This window comes from Lolium perenne, chromosome 3 (genome assembly GCF_019359855.2).
Source record: "Lolium perenne isolate Kyuss_39 chromosome 3, Kyuss_2.0, whole genome shotgun sequence".
In the NCBI taxonomy this organism is placed as follows: domain Eukaryota; kingdom Viridiplantae; phylum Streptophyta; class Magnoliopsida; order Poales; family Poaceae; genus Lolium; species Lolium perenne.
This window is the reverse complement of record NC_067246.2, coordinates 177,042,253-177,064,612: the sequence shown is the minus strand read 5'-3', so window position 1 is coordinate 177,064,612 and position 22,360 is coordinate 177,042,253. Positions and strand designations below refer to the sequence as shown.

At 42.6% G+C, this 22,360-nt stretch overlaps 2 protein-coding genes across 2 annotated transcripts; both read left to right on the top strand.

Moving 5' to 3' along the window:
- The first annotated feature begins 208 nt into the window (after nt 1-208).
- On the top strand, nt 209-829 carry LOC139838048 (uncharacterized). The gene has a single exon (XM_071827399.1). The coding sequence runs from the start codon at nt 209-211 to the stop codon at nt 827-829; it is 621 nt and encodes a 206-aa protein (XP_071683500.1).
- A 763-nt stretch (nt 830-1,592) lies between these two features.
- LOC139838047 (uncharacterized) lies at nt 1,593-2,210 on the top strand. The gene has a single exon (XM_071827398.1). The coding sequence runs from the start codon at nt 1,593-1,595 to the stop codon at nt 2,208-2,210; it is 618 nt and encodes a 205-aa protein (XP_071683499.1).
- The last annotated feature ends 20,150 nt before the right edge of the window (nt 2,211-22,360 follow it).

Sequence of the window (22,360 nt, the reverse complement as noted above, 5' to 3'; positions counted from 1 at the left end):
CCTGAATTTGTGGATCACGACGTCTCCTGTTACATTTCTGGAACTATAAATACATGTCTTTTTCCCTCTGTGTTTCGGTGCATATCAATCACCGATTCTTCTCCCTTTCCTTTTTCTTTTTTCTGTGCGTTTTCTCTGTTTCACCGATTGCATGGCAAACCCTCCTTTTTCCCACGAGTTCACATTCCCCTGCCATGGCACAACCACTATGAAGGTCCTGTACACAAACGCAGCAGCTAGTGTTGAGGAGTGGCTCACCAATGCTGAAGCTTCCCTAGATTCTTCTGCTAGGAAGATTGTTGGTCTTGATGTTGAGTATGACAAACTCGGTGGAACCTATTTCAATCCGAAGAAAGCTGCTGTGATCCAGCTATGTGTTGGCAGCGATGTTCTTGTGTACCACATATGCCATGCTGATGAGAGGAGTGAAAAGTTGTATGATTTCTTTTATGGCTATAGGTACACTTTTGCTTTGGGTTTTGTGTCGCATGAAGACCGCACCATTACATCACGTTCAAAGTACTATGTTCATAATGTGAAGGATATCCAGGCAATATGGAGAGATCCGGACAACAGGAAGAGAACTCAAGGTTTGAAGGATGTTGCTGGAGCTATTATAGATCCAATCTATTTTGAGATGAAGGATGGTTTTGGAAGGGCAGAGCACAGGATGTGGGCTGATCCGCCGCCTCTACCGCCTAAGCATTTGGAATATGCTGCACGGGATGCATATGCCACGTATGAGGTTTTTCGGAGGCTGGATGTGTTTGAGAGGGGCTTCTTCTCCTTATTCAAACATCCCGAGAAGAAGCGTGGCAGGGATTGGTGAAGATTTTAGTTTTGTAGGGACATTTTTATTTTTATTTTTTCTATGATCAGATTGTAATCGTTTAATTTACCTACACTTTCTTTTAGGTTTTATGTTTAAGAGAATTCCTTAGTTGGTTAGATCTGAACTTCGCAGTCATAATTTTCTCTTTTTACTTTGTGTTTCCCTTCCCTTTTATTCATTTTATAATACAATGAAGATGTCCATATTTTCTTGTTTTTTGCAATCCTATATGTTGTCTGTTCATTTTTTAACAATTCAGTACCATTCACGTATGAATAGTATGTGAGAACTTCGCATTTGTTGATATCTGATCTCCCTTTTTTCTTGCATGTGTGTTCCTGTTTAATTTTTATACGAACTTTTTTTTCACACCGTCATACATAGTGAACTTCGAGGATAATCGGCTGTGAACTTCCTGCTGTTTTTTTTAATCAACATTTTTACGTGAAAAACTGCCTAGCAGTTGAATTACGCGGATAAGGTCATTTTTGTTTGTTATCCCGCAGAATTTTTGTTTTCTTGTTATCTCCATCGGCTGTTCTATTTATTTGTTTTGGATATATCTTGTTTGTTTCCTGAATTCGTGGATCACGACGTGTTTGTTACATCTCAATCTATAAATACAGGTCTTTTCTTTTTCTGGCTCGGTGCACGTGAATTACTAATTGCTTCTTCTTTCTTTTCTTCTGTCCACCGATTTTGCATGGCAAACGCTCCTTTTTCCCACGAGTACACATTCCCCTGCCATGGCACAACCACTATGAAGGTTCTGTACACGAATTCAGCAGCTAGTGTTGAGGAGTGGATCACCAATGCTGAAGGTTCCCTCGATTCTTCTGCTAGGAAGATTGTTGGTCTTGATGTTGAGTATGACAAACTCAGTGGTACCTATTTCAATCCGAAGAAAGCTGCTGTGATCCAGCTATGTGTTGGCACCGATGTTCTTGTGTACCACATATGCCATGCTGATGAGAGGAGTGAAAGTTTGGTTGAGTTTCTTCATGGCTTTAGGTACATTTTTGCTGGTTTTTGCACCACAGAAGACTGCAAAGTTCTCTCACGTTCAAATCTCTATGTTCATAATCTGAAGGATATCCAGGAAATATGGAGAGATCCGGACAAAAAGAAGAAACTTCAAGGCCTGAAGGATGTTGCTGGAGCTATTATAGATCCAATCTATTTTGAGATGAAGGATGGTTTTGGAAGGGCAGAGCACAGGATGTGGGCTAATCCGCCGCCTCTACCGCCTAAGCATTTGGAATATGCTGCACGGGATGCATATGCAACCTACGAGGTTTATCGAAGGCTGGATTTGTTTGAGAGGGGCTTCTTCTCCTTATTCAAACATCCCGAGAAGAAGCGTGGCAGGGATTGGTGAAGATTTTAGTTTTGTAGGGACATTTTTATTTTTATTTTTTCTATGATCAGATTGTAATCGTTTAATTTACCTACACTTTCTTTTAGGTTTTATGTTTAAGAGAATTCCTTAGTTGGCTAGATCTGAACTTCGCAGTCATAATTTTCTCTTTTTACTTTGTGTTTCCCTTCCCTTTTATTCATTTTATAATACAATGAAGATGTCCCTATTTTACTGTTTTTTGCAATCCTATATGTTGTCTGTTCATTTTTTTAACAATTCAGTACCATTCACGTATGAATAGTATGTGAGAACTTCGCAGCTGTTGATATCTGATCTCCCTTTTTTTCTTGCATGTGTGTTCCTGTTTAATTTTTATACGAACTTTTTTTTCACACCGTCATACATAGTGAACTTCGCGGATAATCGGCTGTGAACTTCCTGCTGTTTTTTTTTAATCAACATTTTACGTGAACAACTGTCTAGCAGTTGAATTACGATATATTTATTCTCACAACATCCTGTGTAGAGGTTTAAAATAAATGATTTTTATGAAAATTCCTGTTCTTTACATTTTGGATCAGCAGTAGCATGAACAAATAGTGAACTTCAGCAGTATATTTATTCTACACAATGTAACCAACTACATATTTGTTTTCAGTATGAACTATTCTATTTTTTTTCCTTTTTTGTGTCTACCTCTTCCTGGTACTCCTTCTTATAGGTGCTGGTGTAGTTTGTGTTTTCTCCTTGTTCTTCTCATTGCTTCTATCTTCCATTGTGTTGCTATCATTTTCTGTTGACTGCAGGTGTAATAGCTGTTCCTCAAGCTGCCTTCTTGCGCAAGTTCTAGAGTTGTGTCCCCTTATCTTATTGCATGTACCACAAGCTTTCACCCCTTTTGGTTTCATTGTTGCACCATCACTTCTTTGTCGTTCAACAATCTGTTGTTGTAGTATCTTTTCCCTGTTGGGGCATGTTGACGCGTAGTGTCCTAGCCTTAGGTTGCACACGCTGCATTTCCTTTGTCCTCCCGTTTTATTTAAGTTTTGCAGTTTGCTCTCCACATCTGGTGTTTTCTGTGTATCTTCTTGCTCAGTGATATCTTCATCCTCATCTTCTTGCTCATATTCTTCATCATCCGTCTCATCTTCGAAGCATTCACCCTCATCTGTGTCCAGTTTTTCCTCTTCATCATTCTCTGGAATGTGCTGGCGAGCAAGCAAGTTTCTTATGCGGACCTTGATATTTGCTGAAGATGCTGTAGGCCCATACACCTTCTTATGTGTTTCCAAGAGTGTTTTAGCCAGCTGCCTTGCCTTGCAGGTTCTGGAATTGTGGCCATTAATTTTATTGCATGTTCCGCATAATCTTGTACCTTTCGGTCTCCCGTATTCATCTAGTTCTGGTTCCGGACGGGCAGGTGCAGGGGGTTTGCATTTTCCATTCCTCCTTGCAGCATCTGTAGTCTTGCTTCCTTTTGTTATTGCAAGTAGTGGAGGCTGTATATCTGCATATGGATCATTGTCCTCAGTCTGAGGAATGTCGTTGTGCTCGCCAGTTTCTCGTGTTGTGTTTTCTTGGTTCGATGACTGCTTATTGTTCTCCATCTCTGCATCCTCATTATTCTCCATCTCTGCATCCTCATTATTCTCCGGCTCTGCATCCTCATTGTCCAGGTTTGTATTGGCATCTCTGAAGGCAGATAATGCTATTTGGAATTTTGCTTCCGAAGTGCATCCTTTGTTTATAATTTTAACTGCTTCACTGTAAAGGATTGTTCGTCTCGTATTCAATTGAAGTCCCATCGTCTGTTGTTGTCCTGTAGTCTCTGCGGTTGTAATCAGGGTTTGTCACTGCATCTTTGGTGTATCTCTGGAGTATATACTTGCTTGGTATCTCATCCAGGCGTAGGTGCTCAAAGACAGCTATGACATGGTGGCAGAACAACCCTGTGTGTGCATAAAGTTAACATTAGCTCGGTTAATTTTTTTATTTTTTCGTGTCAACGATTACTTTTTTTATATGCATCTGTAGTGTAATACAACCAAAAGCAACTGATGAAAGAGGCTTTTTTTTTTTACCTGTATGTTCCCACAGTTTACATTCGCATTCATAGCGGCCTTCAACTTCATCTGCTAGCACTCTGAACTCATGTCTTGACCAAGCGAATTCTTTACTCTGATTGTAGTGATGCACAAGGTAAATGTTGGGATTATCCTGGGAAGTCTTAATGCGGAAAGCTGTGCTGTGATATTGCCTCTCCCGGAAAACTGAGTACACTGCCCGTGTGTACTTATCCATCACCTGTGCCTCGAAGCCATACCTGGTGACTGTTTTCCTTGAGCCCTGCATTTTTGATTTTTGTCGGTGGAAAAGTCATTTGCTTTTTGAACATGAAACATAAGATAACTTTTATATATATATATGAACCCCAGAACTAAACAGATGTGAACTTCCATAACATGTGCATACTTTTTTTTCTCGAAAACAGATGACACTTTTTTGTGTACAGAAGAACCCCTGACCAAACAGTTGTGAACTTCCATAACATCTGCATAGTCTTTTTCCTTTTTTTTATGTTCTCATCCTATGTGTTTCCAAATTATTGAAGCATATTTTTTTTCATTAACATAAAAAAGGAAATCGATCACTCACCGTTGATGCATTTGCCTCTGCATTCTCTGCTTCATGCCTTGCCTGTATGCAGTTGTTAACTTGCTTAGCAAAAATGTGTAGGTTGTCTCGTTCAGTGACAAAACCCCTTTTCAGCACAAAGTTCATGCTCTCGCTTCTCTGTGTTGAAGTCATGCGTGCACAGAAAACTTCCTTCCAGTAAGCTGATATCCACAATTTCCTTTCAGCCCATAAGTTAATCATGACATTTATATCATGCAGATTGTACTCTTCAATCAAAGCCTTCCACGCATCTTCAAACTCAGATGGCATTAGGGGATGGTTCAAAATTGCAGTCAGCTTATCCTTCAAGTCAGGGAATAGTTTATAAAGCTTCTTCAGCGGGTCCTTATGCTTGTTCATTATGTGCCATCTACAGAACTTATGTAGAGTCCGTTTGAAAATTTTAGGTATTGCTTTTGCCATTGCTGGGCATTGATCTGAACAATTATTAGGAAAAAACACATCAGGTATAATGCAAGCAAACTTCACAAAAAACAAAACAAAGGTGAACTTCAGCAAATTAAATATCTTTTATTTTTTCGTGTTGCAGGGGTGTAAACATGTGAACTTCTGTGTGTTTTTGTTATGAACTACAACTGAAGGTACAAACAGGAGTATAGATTCTGATTTTTCTGCAAACCTGTAAGTATGCAGATTGGTTGTTTACCGCCCATGCATTCAAGGAATCTGCTGAATACCCATTTGAAGGACTCCTCTGACTCGTTTCCCATCAACGCAACACCAAAGATTGTTGACTGCAAGTGGTTGTTTACGCCGACAAATACTGCAAGGGGCAAGTGGTGCTTGTTCGACTTGTAAGTAGTATCGAAAGTTATGCAATCTCCAAAATCTGCATATGCTGCCCTCGAGCTAGCATTAGACCAGAAAACATTTTCCAGTCTGTTTTCGTCATCAACCTTGTAGTCATAGAAGAAATTTTCATTCTCCTTCTTCATGTCTTCAAAGAATTTGAACATATTCTGCACCTCATTCATGGACTCCTTCCTCGTGTTTTCTGCTTTCCTGCAAAAAGAAATTTGTTGTTATTTTTCTTTTTTTGTTTTGCTTTTTTCTTTCCCCTGTTTTTCATGTAAGTTTTCATTTTATATATAAAGGAGGGGGTGGGAGGGGGGGGGAGTACTTACATGTTTAGTATGTCTCTGTTGTGGCAGCCAATCTTATCACGGCCACCATGCAGCCTTGTAAGCAGGCCCATTATGTTTACATGTTTTATATTGCTGAACTGAAGGTCTTTTACCAACCCCTTCAATGTTGGATCCACCTTTTTGTGAGAACGCATGAAAACTAGCATTGATGGGCTTAACAGCAGGGTATGGTTGTGCTGAAGTGTAATGTCCTTGACAATGCAGGTACCATCACTCCTCTCTTTCAATCTCATAAAGGCCTTGCACCCGATTCTTTTGGTCATCTTGTCACGCTGTCGGTCTTCCTCGTTGACACTTTGGCGGTGTGTACCTTCTCGTACACATCTCAAGTAACGCCTTTGCTCTTGTTGTGTTGTCCTTTCCTTATCCCAAACCACTGTGTGCTTTGCATATGTATTGTAAAATACATATGCGTCTTTGAATGTACTAAATTCTTGACCAATGGATGGTATCAGGTCCGGATCAAGATCTGCAGCACACCATATTGCCACGGTTTTGTTATTGCATTATTTTTTATTTATTTTTACATATTTTATTTGTATGTTAACTTCAGGGAATAGGTCAAGTGAACTTCCTAAAATTTAATAAAAAATAAGAACATGGACTTCTTAAAGTCATCTGAACTTTTTTTCACAGGAAAACTGTTGCACATGAATATCGAGAACATATCAACTACACATTTCATATAATAAACTGAGCATGTGAACTTCCTAAAAATCAGCTGAACTTTTATCATGGATATAGGGTTCACGATCTTTCCAAATCATATCAACTGTTTTTTCTAAAGATATAGCATGTGAACTTCCATGCAAATTTGTCTAAATAAATGTGTGTGTAAGAGTGAAATTTTTATCAGCAATATATAAATTGAACTTACGTGTGTGTATGTTCGCAGCTCTGCAGGTGGCTCTATCATCTGGTACTATGGGGCATGGCGGTGTGACTTTTGGTACATGGCGAGTGGATCTCGAGGCGGCATATGACTTGATTGAGTGCCTCGACGATCTTGGTGTATGCTGTCACTTTGACCATCCCCATAACTGCGTTGCTGTTCAGAAGCATCACTGCTAGAAGACGACTTTTGGCCACTGTCCCTGTTCACATTGTTGCTTCCAGCTGTGTTTGTTGTAGATGTACTTGTAGATTGCCGTTTTCGTGGCTGACGGAACGTTGCATTACTAGCAAATATCTCCTCAGTGCACTTTATTGGTGAACGGGGTTTTTTTGGTGGACCTGACCAACACATAATATCCTCATCATCATCTGTTGATGTTGTGGTATCCCGCTTCCTTTTGCTGTTATCCATGTCATCTTGTTCTTGGATTTTCTGATTGAAATTCCTTTCAACGGCAGCAGCATTTGTCTTTCTCTTGGGATTGCGGAACACTGGCTGGATAAATGAAACTGGCTCATCACAAAGATATGGGAGTCATTGGAGGCTTTTTAGGGCCTGACCAGCTGATTATCTCGTCGTCACTGCCTGTTCCTGATTCTTTGCCCTGCAGTAGCAGAACAAGGTAAGTTTTTTAACATGTGAACTTCTTGAACATTTGGACTAGAACTTTTATACATAAAACTTTGTCTGATGTCTTCAAAAAACTAAAACAAGTAAAGTTAACCGCTAAACAATGTAATATGAACTTCCAGCATACATGCACCTGCATACTTATTTTTTCATTTTGCTGTTTTTATTTTTTATAACTGAAGTGAACTCCAGGAAACTGTTTTTAAGAACTTCCCAGTAAAAGACATAAGTTTTCTTTTTCCTACAATAGACTCTGCAGGAGAATATGTGAACTTCCGATCTATTTTTGGTTTTTGTTTATACTGATGTACAGGAAAAGCAGTTAAATAGTTATGTGAACTTCCAATATAAATTCATATGAACCTTTTAAGGAGAATCTAAATTGGTCGTTTTTTGTAAATGAGTTATGTGAACTTCCATTATGAATCATTATGAACTTTCTTTTCACTAGAATCTAAAGTGCTCCTTTTTTTTTGGTTTTGCAGTGAGCACAAAGCAGTATATGAGTTATGTGAACTTCTGGTTTTGTACCTTATCTTCCTCCAGTGCTAGCGTCTTGAAGGAGCTTGGTCGGATTGATGTTGAAGCATGTTCCGATGATCTGCCTCTAATTGGAGCCATTAACTGCTGTAGGGAATCTGGATCTCGTCGGGCTATAGACGAATTGCGGCGAGTAACGAGGCGGGATCTCGCTGTTCTCCGCCGCTGGCTCCTTTGCGTCAGCTACCGCCGCCGTTCGCCTCCGTCGCGTGCTCCCTCGCGTCGGCTGCCGCCGCCGCTCGCTCGCCCGCGCCGACGAGGTAGGAGGCTTCAACGTCTTCGCTTCCGTCGCGTGCTCCCTCGCGTCGGCTGCCGCCGCCGCTCGCTCGCCCGCGCCGACGAGGTAGAAGGCTTCAACGTCTTCGTGTCCGTCGCGAGCTCCCTCGCGTCGGCTCCCGCCGCCGCTCGCTCGCCGCGCCGACGAGGTAGGAGGTGGAGGTGCGGAGCTGGTTGATCTCCGCTCGAGGCGGGGCGCGGTGTTTTTACGAGGAGGACGTGGGAAGTTCGCTTCGTTCACGAATCGGTATCGGTCGGGAGTCGGGACGTGGGAAGTTCGGTTGGGTATCGGTCGGGACGGGGGGAAGAAACCGAGTGGGATTAGGGGGTTCTAGAATAGCTCTTCTAGAACCACTCTTAAGGGGGGTTCGAGAATAGTTCAGCTCTATATATATATATATATATATATATATATATATATATATATATATATATATATATATATATATATATATATATATATATATATATATATATATAGGATATATTCATACTACACCCAGGTGTAGTTACACCCACACCGTGTTTCTCATAATCTAGAGAGTATCTATCATACCGGAGAGTATGTACATGTAGTATGAAGTATATATAAGATTATTTTGGTAGTATATATAATACTTTGTAGGTAGTACGCATAGTTTTTTACGTAGACTCATCTTTTACGTATACATATGCATGTATTTCATATATATAGTGCAAACTACATGCTCAACTATATTTTTTTCACCAAAGTTGGTTTGTAATATCTTAGATATAGTGTAAGAGCATACTCAAACCGATAAAGTATCGTATATACTTCCGTATGGTAGTATATTAGATATGATATGGGTGTAACTACACCCAGGGGTAGATAGTATTTATCATATATATATATATATATATGAATGCCACTGTAACTTGTTTTGTGAAGAAAATAACTATATATTGATGGTTTAATTGGCTAAGATAGCTAGGTGTTCTCTGTAGCTCCTAGTGACTATGTACTAATCTGTTGGTTTGCTATTTGGGCATCTATAATCTTCTATTTGCAAAAGAATAACATCTGGATAGTATATTGCTCCAGTTTTCTCTTTCTGCCAGCACCTCTTGGTCAATACCAAGTGATGTTAACCCTCTCATGAGCATCTTCTCATGAATATGTTGTGTGAGCATGCTTAACGATGTATTGGATCCTCTGGATCCACTCCAGGTACAAGTTATACCTTGCTCCAGCTCCTAGATGGTCATTTTTGGTTGCTGCTCAGCTTTACTGGATGGATTTCATTGTCTTGTACTTCTCCTCCTAGCTCCTGGTGATTCTTTCTTATGTTACCATGGTCACTGGTTGGTTTGGCTTTGGTTGCTTTGGAGAAACTGGATGGTTTCTGTGGTTTGGATGTGTTCTTGATGAAGAACATCTATGAACAGCTATGAACAGCTGCTGTTGCTACTTTGTTACTTGCTGAATGTGGTCTGGTTGATGTGTGTGTGGCTTCTCCAGCTGGATCTACCTATTTGTAGTAGTATCTATTGCTGCCTATGCTTGACACACAAGCCTGTGCATTTTTGGTGACTAAGCCAGGGTGTGTGGCTGTTGAGCATGCAGAGCTCCTTGTGAGCTGTGTGTGTGTGCCTGGGTTGAAACTTGAGCCCATCATTGGCTCCACCATGGTCTGGTTGATGCTTGTCTCCCATTGGCATTGTTTTGGAAACTGATCAATGGCATTGCCACTTTTTTTATCAAATTCTGGTTTGTTTCTTTGATGTATGCAGGGTTTAAGACTTCAAATATTGCAAGGACAAGAAGATCCAATAATTTTAGTTTAGGATTTTAGTTATAGATCAAGATTGTAATCTTCTTTTACTTCTTTTATTAAATTACCAATCTTGTATATAAAAGATATTGTAAAGACAATGTATGTGTGTGATATGATCAATAAAGCTCAAGGTTTTCCTTAAGAGCTCTTTATTATTATTTGAAATTCATTTGTGAATTATTTTGTATAAGTGTGATATGAATTTTAATTATGTATTATAAATTCATTTGAATATTGTTCACTTATATTATTCTTTGTTTGAAATTCAAATTTGAATGCCAACTCAAATTCTACTCCAAAACCTTAACTTTAAAAAGAGGTCATGTCGAAGTTTATAGCACTCTCATTACTCTAACCCTAATAGCAACGAGAGAGAAACCTCGATCACTCCTAGGTTTTATGCAATCAAGCGCAAAAATTTCCCCCGTTTTGCGATGCAATGCATAACTCATTTCTAAATCTATCCCTCATTTGTCCTAAGTTTTGGGATGTTACAACCTCTCCCCCTTAATAGAAACTTTGTCCCAAAGTTGTGGTTAAGGTACCAGAACAGCTCGGGGTAGGATTTTCTGAGATCATCTTCCTTTTCCCAAGTTGCTTCTCGCTCGGGGTGGTGCTTCCATTGTACCTTGCAATACTTGATTGCTCGAGTCCTAAGTTTCTTCCAATATCTTAGCTGGTGTTCCAACATAATTTAAGTCTGACTGCAGCTCTAATTCTTCATGTGAAACTGTGTCATTTGGTGATTTTAAACACTTTCTGAGTTGAGATACATGAAATACATTGTGAATCAAACTCAACTTGTCTGGTAACTCTAACTCAAAAGTTGTCTCTCTGTTCTGACTGAGTATCTTGAATGGTCCTATATATCGAGGACTTAACTTTCCTTTCACTCCGAACCTCTTTAGTCATTTCATCGGACTAACCTTCCAGTAAACCATGTCTCCAACTGATATAGGCATCCCCAATGGGCCTGCCGAAGAAGGTACCCGGGGTTTTACTGAAGGCCCACGACCCGAAGATTACGAAGCCTGGAATCCCAATTAGGAGAAAGTTTGGAAAGATAGAATTGTATTAGGAATATCGACTTGTAATTACTACGGGACGGACTCAGATTGTCTCCCGAACTCTGTAACTTGTTTACCACGAAACCCCCGGCTCCACCTCCTATATAAGGGGGAGTCAAGGGACGAAGAGAGGATCGATTCATTGTCAACATAGGCTTAGTTTTCATAAGAAGTCGAGTACTTTTCCGGCTCAAACCCCCGAGATCTACTTGCCCTCTACTTCCGACAAAACCCTAGTCTATAACTTGTAGGCATTGACTAGTTAATCCCTTGTCAATTGACGCCGTCTATGGGAATTAGAGGCGACAAGGAGCTGATCTTGATGGCACGTTCAAGATCATCGACTTCTTCGGTAGCAAGCAACGCGATGGATAGAGGTAAACAGATCGAAACTGATCTAGTCGATTTTGTTCCTCACCCGCCCTCCCGTTTAGATGCATATGCGTATCTGGAGGAGCCTATGGAGATGATGTTTGGAAGTTTCCACTTCCGCGTCGAGAAAGAAGGATCGTATCGTCTCGAAGTTCCGACTTCGTCGGGATTGTCGGCGGTCGATTCCGATTTTTCGGACTCGACGTCATCGATCGAGACAGGCGACGAGGAGATTTCGCCGCCACACTTCATCAACACTACGACAAGCGAAAAGCTCGCCGAGATCTTCGGCGACATGTCCTTCAAGTCGTCTGCGCACTCTGATATAAGCAGCGACTCGGACAGCATCGACAGCTTCAACTTCATCGACAGATCCATTATTGTTGGAGAGGTCTTCACCGATCTCTATGACGGTGTCACCAATCCCGACAAAGTTCAAAGTTCAAAATACCATCAAATCTATGCAATTGGAGATACAAGTCGCCCACAGGAGGAGACATCAGAGAACTTTGATAATGCGGGAAATCCGTACGTCGATCCCGCGGATCTTACGCGAGGTTTGGGAACCAAATATATTGGACCTGGAACACGAGAGATGGTGCAGTTTCCGCAGGCAGTGTGGGATAGAGTTGCAAGAGCCATTGATGGCACAGAGCCAATGAACGTAATGGCGACACCTGAAGAGTTACAAGCATACCAATATAGACTTGCCCGTACCAGGAGGGAGCTCGAAAAACAGAAAATTGAGCTGGATAGGAGGCAAGCCGCAGCTTCCGCGTCAAGCAGGCGAAGGGCGGACTTGAGCCGACAATCAGGTACCTCAGGAGATAGTCACAGAGCAGCTCGGAATAGAGCAAGATCTCGGCTGCAAAATATACCTGAGGAGGACAGGGAGAATTTAGTTCAAAACCTCGACATGTCCTTTATGTCGATTGACACGAGGGGGAATATTATTCCCAAAACACCGGAAGCTGGATACATGGCGACAGAAGCTTACATCTTAGCATCCAGGCCACCTCCCGGAGATCCACGAGAAGCACTGTATAACATGGCCATGGCAGGAGTTGGAGCCATGGGAACAACGTTCGCAAATACGCCTCCTGAAGGATCTGCGAGACAAAATAGTCCATGACCTACTTAGCGGTGCAAGATCCCGCGGGAACGAGTGGGGCAAGAGATGCAGCAACTCAAGCGAGGGTGGACAGAGCGCGACAGGACAGAAGGGAACGTCGGCGTTCACCAGAAACCAATGAAGAGGATATGTGTGGGCTACCGTGCTTTACAAGACGAGTCCGAAAAACTTGAGTTCCTTCAGGGTTTAAACTACCCGATAATTTCAAAAAAAATCGATGGCTTGCAAGATCCTGAGGACTAGCTAGTTGATTATCTCGAGACGGTAAAACTTATAGGTGGAACCAGAGCAACAGCCATGCAGAGTATCCAAGTACACCCGAGTAGAGCCGCACGGTCATGGATAAAAAAGCTGCCTCCAAGATTTATCGACAGTTGGACAGTTTCGAGGTTATATTCGTGAAGAATTTCCGATCCACGTGCAAAAAACCTGCATCATTAGAGGAGTTGAGGGCTTGCATGCAGAAGTACGACGAATCAATGAGAAAGTACATCCAGAGGTGGAATATCATCAAAAACTCAGCAGAGAACATATCTGACGAGAGAGTGATAGATGCGTTTGTGGCTGGTATTCGAAGGAGAGATTTTGTCGAGGATTTGGGAAGAACCAACCCAAAAACAATATCAGCATTAATGGAGATAGCGAATCGGTGCGCAGATGGAGATGATGTTGTTCACAACAAGCGGCATAGGTCGCCTGAGGAGGACCGCAGTCGGAAACTTTCAAAATAGGCGACAATTTCCTCGACAGTTTTTGAATTATGATGCTCCTGGCCAAATATCGGCTAGATTTCGAGGAAACAATGGAGGAAACAATCGTGATGATTGATACGTCTCCAACGTATCTATAATTTCTGATGTTCCATGCTTTTTTATTGACAATACCTACATTTTTGTTCAAACTTTATGATGATTTTATGCGTTTTCCGGAACTAACCTATTGACGAGATGCCGAAGTGCCAGTTCCTGTTTTCTGCTGTTTTTGGTTTCAGAAATCCTAGTAAGGAAATATTCTTGGAATTGGACGAAATCAACGCCCAGAATCTTATAATTCCACGAAGCTTCCAGAACACCCGAGAGGGACCAGAGGAGAGCCACAGGCCCACCACACAGGTGGCCTGCGCGGCCCAAGGGGGGCGCGCCCCCCTGTTGTGTGGCGCCCCCATAACCCTTCCGACTCCGACTCTTCGCCTATAAGAAGCCCCCTGACCTAAATCTTCAAGAAGAATAAGCCACGGTACGAGAAACCTTCCAGAGCCGCCGCCATCGCGAAGCCAAGATCTGGGGGACAGGAGTCTCTGTTCCGGTACGCCGCCGGGACGGGGAAGTGCCCCCGGAAGGCATCTCCATCGACATCACCGCCATATTCATCAACGCTGCTGTCTCCCATGAGGAGGGAGTAGTTCTCCATCGAGGCTAAGGGCTGTACCGGTAGCTATGTGGTTAATCTCTCGTCCATGTACTTCAATACAATGATCTCATGAGCTGCCTTACATGATTGAGATTCATATGAGCTTTGTATCACTATTAATCTATGTGCTACTATAGTGATGTTATTAAAGTACTCTATTCCCCCTCCATGATGTAATGGTGATAGTGTATGCATCATGTAGTACTTGGCATAGTTTATGATTGTGATCTCTTGTAGATTATGAAGTTAACTATTACTATGATAGTGTTGATGTGATCTATTCCTCCTTTCATAGTATGATGGTGACAGTGTGCATGCTATGTTAGTACTTGGTATAATTGCGTTGATCTATCATGCACTCTAAGGTTATTTAAATATGAACATCGAATGTTGTGGAGCTTGTTAACTCCGGCATTGAGGTGCTCTAGTAGCCCTACACAATTAATGGTGTTCATCATCCAACAAGAGAGTGTAGAGTGGTTTTATTATGTGATCAATGTTGAGAGTGTCCACTAGTGAAAGTATGATCCCTAGGCCTTGTTTCCAAATACTGCAATCATCGCTTATTTACTGTTCTACTGCATCTTTACTTCCTGCAATATCTCCCACGTCAACTGCACGCCAGCAAGCTATTTTCTGGCGCTGTTATTACCACACTCATATTCATCCATACCACTTGTATTTCACTATCTCTTCGCCGAACTAGTGCACCTATACATCTGACAAGTGTATTAGGTGTGTTGGGGACACAAGATACTTCTTGCATTGTGATCGCAGGGTTGCTTGAGAGGGATATCTTTGACCTCTTCCTCCCTGAGTTCGATAAACCTTGGGTGATCCACTTAAGGGAAAACTTGCTGCTGTTCTACAAACCTCTGCTCTTGGAGGCCCAACACTGTCTACAGGAAAAGAAGCGTGAGTAGACAGCAAGCTATTTTCTGGCGCCGTTGCCGGGGAGGAAAGGTAAAAGGCACTCACACTCTGGTCCCAGGTAACTAAGTTATTTTCTGGTGCCGTTGTAAGTGCTCGAAGCTATTTCCTTTAGATCCTGCCATTGCATCTTTTTGTTTCTTGTTTTACACTAGTAAGGCATAATGGAAAACAACTGTGAGCTTTTTAATTTATTTCCTGAGTTAAGACATGGATGGTTTGATGCGAAAATTAAAAAACCTATGGAACATATTAGTATGAACGCTTTTAACACCATTGTTGCTAATGATATGGAAAATTCTAAGCTTGGGGAAGCTGATTTTGATGAGCATGATATTTTTAGTCCCCCAAGCATTGAGGAGAAAATTTACTTTGATGATACTTTGCCTCCTATTTATGATGATTATAATGATAGTGGTCTTTTGGTGCCACCTACTATGGAGAGTAAAATTTATTATGATTATACTATGCCTCCTACACTTGATGAGAATAATAATGATAGCTACTTTGTTGAATTTGCTCCCACTACAATTAATAAGAATGACTATGCTTATGTGGAGAGTAATAATTTTATGCATGAGACTCATGATAAGAATGTTTCATTTGATAGTTATATTGTTGAGTTTGCTCATGATGCTACTGGATATTATTATGAGAGAGGAAAATATGGTTGTAGAAATTTTCATGTTACTAAAACACCTCTCTATATGCTGAAATTTTTGAAGTTACACTTGTTTTATCTTTCTATGCTTGTTGCATTATGCTTCATGAATTTGTTTATTTACAAGATTCCTTTTCATAGGAAGTGGGTTAGGCTTAAATTTGTTTTGAATTTGCTTCTTGATGCTCTCTTTTGCTTCAACTACTATTTCTTGGGAGTGCATCATTGAAATTACTGAGCCCATCTTAATGGCTATAAAGAAAGCACTTCTTGGGTGATAACCCATGTTTTTATTTTACTACAGTACTTTGGTTTGATATTTGAGTCTTGGAAGTTGTTACTACTGTAGCAACCTCTCCTTATCTTTATTTTATTGCATTGTTGTGCCAAGTAAAGTCTTTGATAGTAAGGTTGATACTAGATTTGGATTACTGCGCAGAAACAGATTTCTGTCTGTCACGAATTTGGGCAGGGTTCTCTGTAGGTAACTCAGAAAAATCTCCCAATTTAAGTGAGTGATCCTCAGATATGTACGCAACTTTCATTCAATTTGAGCATTTTCATCTGAGCAAGTATGGTGTCTCTAAAAAATTCGTCTTTACGGACTGTTCTGTTTTGACAGATTCTGCCTTTTATTTCGCATTGCCTCTTTTGCTATGTTTGATGGATTTCTTTGTTCCATTGACTTTCAGTAGCTTTGTGCAATGTCCAGAAGTGTTAAGAATGATTGTGTCACCTCTGAACATGTGAATTTTTATTATGCACTAACTCTCTAATGAGTTTGTTTTGAGTTTGGAGTGGAGGAAGTTTTCAAGGGTCAAGAGAGGAGGATGACATATGATTAAGAAGAGTGAAAAGTCTAAGCTTGGGGATGCCCCCGTGGTTCATCCCTGCATATTTCAAGAAGACTCAAGCATCTAAGCTTGGGGATGCCCAAGGCATCCCCTTCTTCATCAACAATTTATCAGGTTTCTTCTATTGAAACTATATTTTTATTCCGCCACATCTTATGTACTTTACTTGGAGCGTCTGTTTGTTTTTATTTTTGTTTTGTTTGAATAAGTTCATTCTTGTGTGGGAGAGAGACACGCTCCGCTGGTTCATATGAACACATGTGTTCTTAGCTTTTAATGTTCATGGCGAAGGTTGAAACTTCTTCGTTCATTGTTATATGGTTGGAAACAGAAAATTCTGCATGTGGTAATTGGTATAATGTCTTGAATAATTTGATACTTGGCAATTGTTGTGCTCATAAGGATAATGTTTAAGCTCTTGCATCATATACTTTGCACCTATTAGTGAAGAAATACATAGAGCTTGCTAAAATTTGGTTTGCATGATTGGTCTCTCTAAGGTCTAGATATTTTCTAGTAAGGGTTTGAACAACAAGGAAGACAGTTTAGAGTCTTATAATGCTTGCAATATGTTTTTATGTGAGTTTTGCTGTACCGGTTCATACTTGTGTTTGCTTCAAACAACCTTGCTAGCCTAAGCCTTGTATTGAGAGGGATTAGTTCTCGGGCATCCAAATCCTTGAGCCAAAAACTATGCCATTTGTGTCCACCATACCTACCTACTACATGGTATTTCTATGCCATTCCAAAGTAAATTTCTTGAGTGCTACCTTTAAAATTTCATTCTTTTTCTTTGCAATATATAGCTCATGGGAAAAATAGCCTAAAAACTATTGTGGTATTGAATATGTACTTATGTATCTTATTTCTTATTAAGTTGCTTGTTGTGCGATAACCATGTTCCTGGGGACGCCATCAACTACCCTTTGTTGAATATCATGTGAGTTGCTATGCATGTTCGTCTTGTCTGAAGTAAGGGTGATTTATCATGAGTTGAATGGTTTGAGCATGCATATTGTTAGAGAAGAGCATTGGGCCGCTAACTAAAGCCATGATCCATGGTGGAAGTTTCAGTTTTGGACAACAATCCTCAATCTCTTATGAGAATATTATCTGTTGTTGAATGCTTATGCATTACAGAGGAGTCCATTATCTGTTGTCTATGTTGTCCCGGTATGGATGTCTAAGTTGAGAATAATCAAAAGCGAGAAATCCAATGCGAGCTTTCTCCTTAGACCTTTGTACAGGCGGCATAGAGGTACCCCTTTGTGATACTTGGTTAAAACATAGGGATTTCTATTTTCGTGCCCCTGGCTCCTTAGTTGTGCTCAGTTTTCCCCAGCCCCTTAGTTTTTCCTCAGTTTTCCCCAAAACCTTGTCTGAAACCCGCAGAAGGAGCTCGGACGGAAGGAATCCCGTTACTTGACGTTGGTTGGTGCTGGCAAGTGGGGCCGCTGTTGGTGCCCCGCAGTGGACACGTCTTCACTTATCCAGATCATCGTGGGACCCACAACTTGTCCATGTTAAGTGCGCCGGACCCACAGCTTACCCAGGTGATCGTTGCAAAATGGGATCCCGAGCCAGCCCCGCGCCCGTGCCCGTGCCATTGCTTCCCCTTTCTTTCCCCGCGCCCCATTGTTCTTCTTCTCCGCCAGCGGCAGCCCTTCTCCGGCAGGCGGGTGATGTCTAGTTTCTCTTCGACCTCCCGTTCTTCATGGCCGCAGTATGGACCCGTGCCTTTGACAAGATGCCCTGACTGCCCACGCCAGGAGCCTCTGAAGCGGTCGATCTGTAAGACGGACGAGAACGGCAACCGTGGACGTGAGTTCCTTGTATGCGAGAGCTTGCCATATAGAGAGGGGGATAAGGTTAGATCTCGCTCCAATTTCTTTGTTTTCTCTCGATTTTCTTGCTATTCCCTCGAATTTGGGATTTAGGGTTCCCGTTGTTGTTTTCAGATTCTGAAGAAATGCAGGCATTTCGAGTGGATCGATGTGTACGTTCAGAGGCTTCAATTGCAGGCCTGTCTTGAAAGTACTATTCATGAAAAGTCTTTGTTATATGATTCAGTTGTTTAATCATTGTCTTTACCATTGATTTGAATAACTTCATTCATCTCATATGCTTTACAATAGTATGATCAATTGATATGGGCACGGAGGCCTATGTGGAGCCCAATTTTAGGACTCCACCAACCTAGGTGGTACGCCATCGAGGATTCAAGAGTGACACGCTAGGACGACCTACGCCATGTAATAATTAAGTCTAAGGTTGTGTCATTCATTCTATGTTAGGAAATAATGTAGCCAGGTCATGCTGTGGGTCATCTAGGATTTTAATAGTCTGTTTGACTTGGGCCTGTCCAAGTCGAACTAGGTTAGGCCCAATAAGGGGGCCGGCCGGCCAGCTCTCCCTCTCATATAAGGAGATGGCACGGCTAGGGTTTAGGGTAGTTCAAGTTTAGTCTAAAGTTTAGGTTTTACCTAGTTGCGTGTGATCACGTGTATCATCCCTCCGGGGGTACGGCGCTGCCGTTTATCTATATTATCCACTGCGAAGGTTCTTGTGTTCATCAAGGATTGTCTAGCTCTTGGTTTTGAGGCGTATCGTTCATCGATCCGTTGCTTGCTGGATTCGTTCCCTCTTCTCCAGGCTGCGTTCATCGCGTTGTTGGGAGGATACTCTACCCCAGGTTCTCGCTGTGAAAGATCGGGCATCAATTAGGTGGATCGGCTTGGATCATCTTATTCATCTGGTATCAGCTTTCTGGGTTGCTCACGGCGAGGTTTTGTTGATCGATCTCTTTGATCGGTTTGCATCGGCGAAGATTGGCTCTAAGATCGGAGGAGTTTGGCTCTCGGTCGAAGGAGGTTCGTTGGAGGAAGTTTGGCGTTGTTTGGTGTAGTTTGGAGGTCATCCATGGCTGTTTCGGAGGTCAAAATCGCGAAAAATCGCGACCGGACGGGAAGAAGACGAAATTTCGCGTCCAGGAAAAATCCGGTCTGGAATCCGGTCAACCCGGCCAGTGACCGGGCCGGCCGGCGTGGCATCCGGTCAACCGGGCGCCAAACCGGGAAGTTCGCAAAATTTCGTCCGGTTTGGCCCCGGTACGACGCATCCGGTTGGCGCCCGGTCAACCGGGCCAGGGGTCGGGCTGGCCGGTCAGGAGGCCGGTCTAACCGGGCCCTGGGCCGGGTGGGCTCCGACTGCTGCGGTTTTTCCTCCGGTGGTTTCTCCTGTTGCTCCTATTTCATCTCCGGCGATGCTACTTGATGCTACTACTGTTGTTGCTTCGTTTTCCGACGATGTACATGGCATACGGTGTTCGTGTGGCACGAAATCCGGTGATATATTCAATGATTTCCTTGACATCCGGAAGGGAGTAACGCGTCAAGTATCAGAACTTAAGTGGTATTTATGCCATGACGCGACAATTGAGCAGTACGAAGAATGGGAGAAGTACATGGAATTGGGTTTCCAACGATGTCGTCGTTACAAAGGGAAGTTCACTGGTTATGATGCCTGTGTTCTCGCTCACCGGAAAGTGGATGCGGAGTTGGACATATATTGGTGTCATGAAGGTGACAGAGGCGAGTATGCTTATACTTGGGCGGACTTCAATAATTTTCTTCGTGGTGGTTTCGGGTTACCATTGAAGGATCATAAGCAGTCCTCCGGATTTGGGCATGCATTGAAGGAAGTCAACAAATGTCTAGTGGATGTAATGAAGTCAGTGGACAAGTGCATAGTTACTGCTAAGAGGATTGCTCCACTACCAACAGTCACTGAGGATGAGGTGATATCTTCAGAGGAGAGGAAACCTGGCTCTGATACCAAGAGCACTACTGTGACTGTTGAGGAGGATGTACCATTGAGCGGGCTGAATATGCAACTCAAGAAGGTACAAGATGATGCTTGCAAGACAGTTGACAAGGTTCAGCGGTGGAGTTTGTTTCAGACTCAGTGCTTGATCAAGGGCAAGGCTTGCAAGTTGATGGTTGATGGTGGTAGCTGTACTAATGGCATTAGCAAGGTGATGGTGGCAACATTGGGGTTGTCTACATGGCGTCTTCCTGAACCTAAACGTCTTGAGTGGTTGAATAGCTGTGGTATGCTGAAGATTACTCATAAGGTGCGTGTGCCATTTAAAGTTGATGATTATGTTGATGAGATCGATTGCGATGTGTTGCCATTGGAGGTGTGTGGATTGCTACTTGGGCGTCCTTGGCAGTATGATCGTAATGTGACACATGCTGGGCGAGCAAATACATATTCTTTTATGCATGGTGGCAAACAGCGGACTTTGAAGCCTATGGGTGATGATTCTATCAAGTCCGATGTGGAGTTAGTGGTGCGTAAGGAGAAGTTGCATAAGCCTAAAGTGCAGCATGAGGTGCATGATGTTCCGAGCATTAATGTTGGTGATGTTTCAGCCAAGCCTGTAGATGACAAGCCAATTCTTGTTGGTGACAAGCCGGATGAAGCTACACTTATTGTTGATGTGAATGTTGCAGCATGTGCTACAGTTCCAGTTTGTGTTGATGCTAGTATACAGACTGATGATGTTTGTGCTGATGGTGTGTCAGTACATATGGCGCAGATGCGCGTGGGAGGAGTGGGAGGCGAGCGCGTCAGTGGAGATGGTGGGCAGCGGCACTACCGTGCTAGGAGTACTGTCCAGTTTTCCGCGACACCGCGGATGCATCGAGGCAAGGATGGACGTGTGAGACATCTATGTGGCCCAGGAATTACACATCTTGTGCAGGGTCATATGCAGCGACACAAGGGTCCATCAAAACCTCGTAAGAAGAAGGAATTGGAGCCAAAGGCCAAGCTCATGTGGAGAAGAAAGGAGGCGCCAAGTGCTGTATCAAGTCAAGGAGGCCGCGAGGGAGGATGTGGTGCGGAAGGCAAGCAAGACTTGAGGACGGCGAGGACGTGTCATGTTCATATCACGTCACCTTTTCCAGCAGACCCTCACGCGTTGGGGACAACGCTTCTTGAAGGGGGGGAGGATGATATGGGCACGGAGGCCTATGTGGAGCCCAATTTTAGGACTCCACCAACCTAGGTGGTACGCCATCGAGGATTCAAGAGTGACACGCTAGGACGACCTACGCCATGTAATAATTAAGTCTAAGGTTGTGTCATTCATTCTATGTTAGGAAATAATGTAGCCAGGTCATGCTGTGGGCCATCTAGGATTTTAATAGAGTCTGTTTGACTTGGGCCTGTCCAAGTCGAACTAGGTTAGGCCCAATAAGGGGGCCGGCCGGCCAGCTCTCCCTCTCATATAAGGAGATGGCACGGCTAGGGTTTAGGGTAGTTCAAGTTTAGTCTAAAGTTTAGGTTTTACCTAGTTGCGTGTGATCACGTGTATCATCCCTCCGGGGGTACGGCGCTGCCGTTTATCTATATTATCCGCTGCGAAGGTTCTTGTGTTCATCAAGGATTGTCTAGCTCTTGGTTTTGAGGCGTATCGTTCATCGATCCGTTGCTTGCTGGATTCGTTCCCTTTTCTCCAGGCTGCGTTCATCGCGTTGTTGGGAGGATACTCTACCCCAGGTTCTCGCTGTGAAAGATCGGGCATCAACTAAGGAGGATCCAGTGGGTCGCTCCCTTATCATCAATATTATGTTGGTAGCATGTCACTTCAGAAATTATCTTTGTTATCGTTCGAGGACGAGTAGGAACTAAGCTTGGGGATGCTGATACGTCTCCAACGTATCTATAATTTCTGATGTTCCATGCTTGTTTATTGAC

Excerpts from the sequence above, each read along its gene's own strand:
- LOC139838047 (XM_071827398.1), top strand. The coding sequence starts at position 1,593 with ATGAAGGTTCTGTACACGAATTCAGCAGCTAGTGTTGAGGAGTGGATC.
- LOC139838048 (XM_071827399.1), top strand. The coding sequence starts at position 209 with ATGAAGGTCCTGTACACAAACGCAGCAGCTAGTGTTGAGGAGTGGCTC.